At 37.9% G+C, this 8,216-nt stretch overlaps 2 protein-coding genes across 2 annotated transcripts; both read left to right on the top strand.

Moving 5' to 3' along the window:
- Positions 1-646: 646 nt before the first annotated feature.
- LOC125201770 (myosin-binding protein 7-like) lies at positions 647-4,066 on the top strand. Its single transcript, XM_048100014.1, has 4 exons — positions 647-974; positions 1,062-2,724; positions 3,327-3,364; positions 3,672-4,066. The coding sequence occupies exons 2-4, from the start codon at positions 1,315-1,317 to the stop codon at positions 3,778-3,780; spliced, it is 1,557 nt and encodes a 518-aa protein (XP_047955971.1). The 5' UTR covers positions 647-974; positions 1,062-1,314; the 3' UTR covers positions 3,781-4,066.
- A 405-nt stretch (positions 4,067-4,471) lies between these two features.
- On the top strand, positions 4,472-6,849 carry LOC125202269 (F-box protein At5g06550). Its single transcript, XM_048100639.1, has 2 exons — positions 4,472-5,892; positions 6,461-6,849. Exons 1-2 carry the CDS (start codon positions 4,571-4,573, stop codon positions 6,699-6,701), a joined length of 1,563 nt encoding a protein of 520 aa, XP_047956596.1. The 5' UTR covers positions 4,472-4,570; the 3' UTR covers positions 6,702-6,849.
- Positions 6,850-8,216: the final 1,367 nt, after the last annotated feature.

Raw genomic sequence — 8,216 nt, 5'->3', positions numbered from 1 at the left:
TTTTAGATTAATTAACATTAACAACTAATTAATTCGATTAAAAAAATAGTCTAAATTAAATTTGTATTTATGAGGTTAAATTATTTTATATATGCAAGCTGCTGCTTCCACCGCCTGCTCATCAGACTTGGTGGTTGGTAGAACCTAGTTCTATCAAATTAGAGCACGAACATTTGAAGTGAGAAGAAGAACGAGATAAACCCTAGTTGAGGTGTTATGAAGCGATTTCCGCTAGAACCAAGAATGAGAATAATTTATTTATTATTTTTCAATGAATGAAAATATTATAGAATTCTACTCCTAAAACATATCTTACTAAACAAGTAAAATAAATAAATAAAAAAATTATAAAAGATATGCAAAATCAAATCAAATACTATTAAAAGATAAAGAGGTTTGGATGCAATATTGTGCATTTAGATGCTTGAGGGCTCTATCAGTGGTGTTTAGGACTAGATAATAAAAAAACAAGCAGTAAAAGTTAGATTAAAGCCTGCATTAATAGGAGGGTAATAGTATTGAATTGAAATTTGTAAATACACAAAATTTAGCGGGTGAATTAACCAAATCCAATTTGCTATTACCAGGTAAAAGACGCGCGATCCACACGCGCTCTGATTAGTCAAAAACGCCTCTCTAACTTGGGTATCTCCCTCTCTCCCAAATCAACAATAAACTACCTTTCTCTCTCTCTAAAAACCAGCTATCAGATCATCGCGAAACACGAAGCAAAAGCAAAATCAAAATCAGAAAACAAACTCGAAGCTCGAAACACAAATACCTGACACAGAATAATTCATCACCGGAAGGGATAGGGTTTCAAATCCTCCCCCAATAATACTTTCATTTCCCTCAATCTCCCAATTCCAACGGGAGATTGGTTTCCCCTTCCGATCACAATTCCTTACAGAGAGCACCTTTGGCTTTCCGGAGAATATCATTCTCACTCTTCTCGCCTTCCCGGGAATTTCCAGGTTCGTTTTCCCGTCACGTCATTCAGGAAATATCTCATTTCTGCACCCGAATTTTCGTTATGGAATTTCTTGGTCATTTCTTTGCAGGGAATCCGTGGCGATTGAATCATTTTTATCCGGAACCATTGGTTTCTTTTGTCTTGGTTGATGAATAGAGGGGAAAATTCATGCATAATTTGAAGGGAAGTTTATTAATATACATACGGGCGGAGGAAATGCTTTTTAATTCTGAATTTATTAATTGTATTTTATAGTTCTTCGTGTTTAAAAACACTGATAGTTGGGGTGAAATTGTGAGTTTCTGGGGCTTGATCTGCGTTGGGTGTGTATTGGCTGATTCATGGAATCAGATGATTCGCTCCAATCCATGAGCCATGTCCAATGTTGTGACTGTGGTTGCAGCTGTTCTATGACGGACACGGCCTTATCTGAGATGTGTCTACGCCCTGTCAAGCATAAATACGATGACGTCGAGGAAGGAAACAAATTTACTGCCCCGGGACTTGTTGTGCCGCAAAATGCCCGTGTGGAGGTCGAAAATGAATGTATGGCACTGCGTGAAACAGTCGGCAGTCAACAGCAGACTATCCAGGATCTCCTTATCGAATTAGACGAGGAGAGAAATGCATCTTCTTCAGCTGCAAACGAGGCCATGTCTATGATTCTGAGGCTGCAGAGGGAGAAGGCAGAGGTTCATATGGAGGCAAGGCAGTTTAAGAGGTTCGCGGAGGAGAAAATGGCTCATGATCAGCAAGTGGCATTGGCATTGGACGATTTGTTGTATAAGAGGGAACAGGCCGTGCATTCACTTACCTGTGAGATTCAGGCCTACAAACACAGGATGTTGAGTTTTGGGCTCACGGAGTCTGAAGCCGATGGAGAAAAGGTTGTGGGCCAAAACACGAGCATGACTGAGAACCTAGAGGGACAATATGAGTTTCCTGGATACGATATTTACCCACCTCTCAAGTGCAATGTAAATGAATCCCAAGCTTATCCAAATGGTGATGATGAAAGTGCTGACATTGAGAAATATCCCTTTGGGGAAACTCCACACTCTCGGTATGAGCTGAGGGATTTCGAGTACAGGCTCAATGAATATGAGCGAAGTCCTACTAGAACCATCGAGCCTGATAGGGAATACTCTGGCACAAAAAATATGCTTGAAAAGGTTATTGTTGGTCAATCTCCAAGACGGCCTAATCATCTTAGGAAGTTATCTACTGATAGCTCATATTCACAATTTGGAATGGTGAAAGAAATGAGTCCAGATTTTGCGCCAGATTCCCCAAAATATGGCGGCAGTTTTAGGAAGACGACTTTTTCCCATTTGGATTTGAATCCTAATTACAGAAAAGTGGATAGTGCATCTGAAGCTGGAGATGACATAAGTGACAGAGTTTACACAATAGATTCCATCCATCAACGGTCTGCAGTTAATGGTGTCATGGATCATAAGGGTTCTGATGGATCCGTATATGAGGACTATTCAAAAAGTTCCCAGGGTTCACTAGACCACTCTGATGTTATGGACCTAGAGATGCAGAAACTGTATGCAAGGCTTCAGGCTCTTGAAGCTGATAGAGAATCAATGAGGCAGGCTCTTATCTCTGTTGGAACTGATAAAGCACAAATGATTTTGTTGAAAGAGATAGCTGAGAACTTGTGCAAAGAAATGACACCAGCAAAAGCAATGCCTATCCAGAAGAAGCCAGTAACTAAGGGTTTAAGCTCCGTTTCCTTATTGAAGGTAATGATAGTGGTAAATGCTGATTTTTTTTTCCAAATTCCAGTTGCATCTACACATGAAAGAGACACATTGCCCTTTTTTCTGCTTTATCTGCAATTACACTCTTCTTATCAAAGATACGGTAGTATTTGGAAAAACTTGATTAATATGTGTGGTTATGCAAGCCTCACAACCTTTAGCAGTTAGCACTGTACAAGCACAAGTTGTGTTTCAGACAAAAGAAAGTGCAGCCAAATACCTCTATTTATTAATGGGGAAAGCCTCACTTCATGATTACAAAAACAGTGTAGATTCTAAGCATCTTTTCGTAGATAGGATATCTACCATTAAGATCTATGTGGTTTGGATTGTTATGGACTTCTTCCAACTTTTATCCTTACATTATGTCTGCTCACACTTGGGATCATCTTCTGGCTGTTTAGCAAATAGAGCCATTGTTTGTAATAAGATCCTGTAAATTACTTCCGTCTGAAGTTTTTTATTTTCATGCAACACTGGTCACATGTGGGAGCTGTTTGTTAAAACTCTAATTGCAGGACATTAGTAAATCTTGTAATTACCATTTCTTCATGAATACTGACTATGTATTTCTCTTTGTTCAGTGGGTCATATTATGGAGAAGGAATGCACGCAGAAGCAGGTAACATACAATACCATGAAAATGTCTAATTAAGTTGTGGATATTATTGGACATCAGAAATTTTGCTCTCTACTCTTTTTCTGCTGGTTTACTTGATAGAGCATCCTTAGCCCATTGGTATTATCTAGTCTTTAGCTAAGGTCTGTTTTTGGATGGATGTCTTAGTTATGTCTGCTAATACTTGTTAAAATAGCTTAATATTTCCAAATAAGAATGCATAATAGCACCTATCCTCTGAATTAATGCAGTTAGACATTGTATGATTTAACCATTATTCGCTCATTTTTCTTATTTCTGAGTGTCTCAGGTACACGTTCGGGATGTCTGCCAAGAATGAAGGTTTGCTAATGCTTTTAGACAAAGGTCCTCGTATCGGACAACGAAGGGTTGTGTCAACAGTAAACCTGCGAAACTAAGACTGACTGGTCTTTGTTCCATCCCCGAAGCCTCTGTTATCATCACTACTGTTTGGATGCTGAGTGGTTTTGAGCTTTTCTGGTGTTTGGATTGTGAGTGAAGGTTTTTTCTTTGCTAATTTGTTGCTAAGGGGATTGGTAATACTGGCACGTCGTCGTGCAGTTTCGCATCACTTCAATTTGTGGCATAGCATACATCAAATTTGTCGATATAGGAGTTGTATTCTTTGTGGTTGATCAGCCAATTTCGCTTGTGCTTCTCTTTTTCTGTTTCCTTTACTTCTCACTATAATGTTGATCTGTTATTTTTCTTGTACCCCAATCGTCACATAAGCCCAGTCTTCTTGGGACGCAAATGACAACCTCTGCCGTCACCTTAATCAAGTTTTGATGCTGAAACCCTAAACCCTTCCATTGCAACTTGCAAGACCCTTTCTCGTAAATTGTGGATAAAATAAAATAGAGTGAGAGAACTAAATACTGTGAGTAAAGAAATCATCTTTTTCCTTAATAAATTACATTTTTTGACTAATGTGCTTCATAAAAATAAAATGTTAAAAGTGACTATCTTCTTCATTACACAAGCTAATTTGCCTAATGGTTGTGATTTAATAAATTAATAAAATTTAAATTAAAAAGTATAGGAGTAATTAATTTTGGTTTTTTCTTTGAATCGAATAACCCTTTTATGTAGTTGTAAAAGGGTTCGTGGCTTGTCTCTCCTCTTGCCTTCATCCCAGCATACAGTCTCCGGCGGCTTAAACAGCCGCCGACCTCGCCGTTGTTAAAAATGCTGAGCTCCAAAAATTTATGGGTCAAGGCTAGATCGAAGAAATCGAAAAAATCGCGCGTAACCCATTCCAAGAGGCCGAACTCAGCCACAAAGAAACAAAAACTTGAATTCAAAAAGCAAGCTACAGGCGTGGCACCGCCGCCGCATTCATTAACGGAAGAGGAAGAATTCGAGCAAACTGAAGAAGGTAAATTCAGCTTGAAAAACTCGGCTCAATCCCACTCTCACGGCGTCCAACCGTTGGGCAATCTCTACTTCAGCTCTTCGCCCACCAATTCTAGGAACTCGGGCCTCGGCAATCTCCAAATCCTCACAGATGAGCTCCTTCTCGAGATTCTTGCATTTCTCAGCGGGACCCAATTGGGGGTTTTATCAACTGTGAGCAAATCTTTCTATGTTTTCTGCAATCAAGAGCCTCTTTGGAGGAATCTCGTACTGGATACTTATCAAAATGGGTTCTTGTATAAAGGGACTTGGAAAAACACTTTTGTTAGTTCTTATAAAAGCTCGTTCAAGATTGTTAGCAGTGGGGTTAGAGTTAGGGATTTTTATTCTGATTACTTGTTTCAGAGCTGGCTCTGTGCTAATCTTGAGATGAAACCTGAGTGGGTTGAGAGGGATAACATAGTGAGGAGAAGGGGAATTTCTGTTGATGAGTTTATACTGAGCTTTGAGGAGCCGAATAAGCCAGTGTTGTTGGAAGGATGTCTGGAGAAATGGCCTGCAATTGAGAAATGGGACAGGGAGTATCTGGTTGAAGTTTGTGGTGATGAACAGTTCTCGGTTGGGCCGGTGCAGATGAAGCTCGGGGACTACTTTAGGTACTCAGATCAAGTGAAGGAGGAGCGGCCGTTGTATCTTTTTGACCCTAAGTTTGCTGAGAAAGTTCCTCAGTTGGGGATGGATTATGGGGTACCTGAGTATTTCAGTGAGGATCTTTTTAGTGTTTTGGGAAGTGAGAGGCCGGACTATAGATGGATTATTATTGGGCCGGCAGGGTCTGGATCGTCTTTCCACATTGATCCTAACTCGACCTCTGCTTGGAATGCTGTGGTGAGAGGTTCCAAGAAGTGGGTGCTGTTTCCTCCTGATGTGGTGCCGCCTGGGGTGCATCCGAGCCCAGATGGTGCAGAGGTTGCTTGTCCCGTTTCCATAATTGAGTGGTTTATGAACTTCTACTGTGCCACGAAAAGTTGGGAGAAGAGGCCCATTGAATGCGTTTGTAAAGCAGGGGAAGTCATATTTGTGCCTAATGGATGGTGGCATCTGGTTATTAACCTCGAAGATTCTGTTGCCATCACGCAAAATTTTGCTAGCAGGTATACACACTTTTCTCTCCATCATGTTACCTTTGTTTTTGTTGCTACACCATATATTCATTGATGCTCAATTCATGATTCAATCAGTCTTCCTTGGTGATTAAGTGCTACTTATTACAAGTAGTTATTAGTTGATGGCTTGACAATGTGATGATTTTTCGGTTATGGACTTTCACATGCTGTCATCTTCCTGTATGAGTCTTATAAGAGTATCCTTAAAATCTTTATGTTGCAAGTTCAACTCAACATCCTATACTTTCTTTTAGAGGGCACTGACATGAAGTTATTTAGAGGTATTATATTCATTGAAACAAATGCAAAACTTGTGCATCCACAATTACTTATCTAATTTTGATGGCTGTTTAAGCAAATAATGAATATAGGAAGTTAGTGATGAAAATTTGGATTCATGGATGGTTAGCAACCCTTTTTTGGTGTTGGAAATTCAAGTTAGTGAGGGAGACAGAATATACTGTTAAGAAACATGTTGGGCTGCTATAACAAGACCAGAAATTCCAGCATCATCTTGGTTATGCTGCAATAAGTTAAGATTGTTTTCATATTGCAGGAGGAATTTGTTGAACGTTTTGGATTTTCTAAAGAGGCCTAATGCGAGCAGTCTTGTGTCGGGAACGAGAGATAGAGTCAATCTTCATGACAAATTTAGGAATGCTATCGATGCAGCTCTACCCGGAACGATAGACGAGCTGAAAGTGAAAGCAGAGGAGAAAGAAAAGCAGGCCAAGAAGCTTTCTTTCTGGGAGACTGTTACTGATTCCAAGGTGGGTGCCTTCAAGTTTTCCTTTTAGTTTTAGGTCTCACACACCACTCACATTCTATGTAGAACAAGTTCATTTGTTTTCTTGCAACTACAGACGTGCAACATTAGAGTTGAGAGATTTAAACAATCATTTCATCTATCATTATTAGTCTTTACTCCATCACATTCATTATTTATTCTTTTCTTTTTGTCACTAATTTTTGTTGCAATATCTGTTACTTTTTGTATTAAGGACAAATGAAATGAAAAACTAACAATAGCAATAGGTGTGTTTTTTTGGTCAATGGCACTAATACGACCAGTTATTTCGAACCTCTTTTGACTAACAAATTGGTGCTAGTCAAATTTTACCATCAAGATAATACGACAGCTCTTTTATAATAGGAGTATAGTATATTATATTTTTCTTTATATGGCACGAATTAATTTCTATTACACTCTTTTTTCAAAAGCACTTGGTGAGGCTTCAAATTCCCTTCTTTTGTTCAAAATATTATAATGATTGATGTATCACACAGCAGCAGTTTTAATATTATAATAAAATTAAAAAAAAGGTACCCATTTAGCTTAATTAATTATAAGAAAATAGCGTATATATTCACTAACTTAGTATGTATATATACTCATAAAAGTTAGTAATATTAAGTGAAGTTCGAAATATACTCCTAATACGAATAGAGTAATAAGTAAACATTAAATGAAACTCATTGCCAATCCAGATCTCCTGATTCTTCTTCCATAATTCACTGGGGAGAAACGACCTTCTCCAGTTCTCCTTTCATATTCTCCCAATCTCCCTCATTCGTTTAGGCAAGTGTCGCTCTGTCGCCATTTGCCGAAGATGGTGGCATCGCCATTTGTGTACCTTGGGATGGGATGTAAGGGTAGGTAATATAGTTTACTACTGTATTACATGTTTTAAATTGATAAAATTTTGTCTTTCACAATTGAGCTTGGCCAAAAATTGTTTTGCAGTTCAATTTATATATTGGAACTACGAAAACCTAGCTTATCAGAAACATGTTGGGGTCATCACATTCATTATATACATCATTACTCTTACCAATACACCGGATCTATAATAAAAGCACAATTTATACATATTAGTGTCGTGTTTGATATGATGCATTAAAATATTTATAATTAATATATAATCTATTGTTGGGTAGACAATATATATTAGGGGAGTGTTATCTTGCTAATTCATAACTTAATTGCTAACTACAACTAAATAATAGTCATTAGATATTCAAATTAAGGGCTTAGATCATCAACCCAGAAATGTCAATACAATTAACAAAAAACGTCAATAAGGCCATAGGATTAATTCCAAAAAATATCAATAGGGGTATTAATGTCAATGAACTACAAAATTAGTTATAACTAACTTTTAAAAGAAATCCCAAAACTTTAAATTCATATAACATATATCAAATTAAAGATAATTTCCATAAGGATTACAACGATATCCTACATGCATATGTTCTGACGTCAAAATTTGAAACAAAATTCGAAAATTTTTAATTTTTTCGTACAACAGAAA

Source organism: Salvia hispanica, chromosome 1, assembly GCF_023119035.1.
Source record: "Salvia hispanica cultivar TCC Black 2014 chromosome 1, UniMelb_Shisp_WGS_1.0, whole genome shotgun sequence".
Classification (NCBI taxonomy): Eukaryota; Viridiplantae; Streptophyta; class Magnoliopsida; order Lamiales; family Lamiaceae; genus Salvia; species Salvia hispanica.
The sequence above is the reverse complement of the archived record's forward strand: the minus strand, read 5'-3'. Positions and strand labels throughout refer to the sequence as shown.

Excerpts from the sequence above, each read along its gene's own strand:
- LOC125201770 (XM_048100014.1), top strand. The coding sequence starts at position 1,315 with ATGGAATCAGATGATTCGCTCCAATCCATGAGCCATGTCCAATGTTGT. Across the intron at positions 2,725-3,326 it reads GCTCCGTTTCCTTATTGAAG|TGGGTCATATTATGGAGAAG; the intron begins GTAATGATAGTG and ends CTCTTTGTTCAG. Across the intron at positions 3,365-3,671 it reads AGGAATGCACGCAGAAGCAG|GTACACGTTCGGGATGTCTG; the intron begins GTAACATACAAT and ends TGAGTGTCTCAG.
- LOC125202269 (XM_048100639.1), top strand. The coding sequence starts at position 4,571 with ATGCTGAGCTCCAAAAATTTATGGGTCAAGGCTAGATCGAAGAAATCG. Across the intron at positions 5,893-6,460 it reads ACGCAAAATTTTGCTAGCAG|GAGGAATTTGTTGAACGTTT; the intron begins GTATACACACTT and ends TTCATATTGCAG.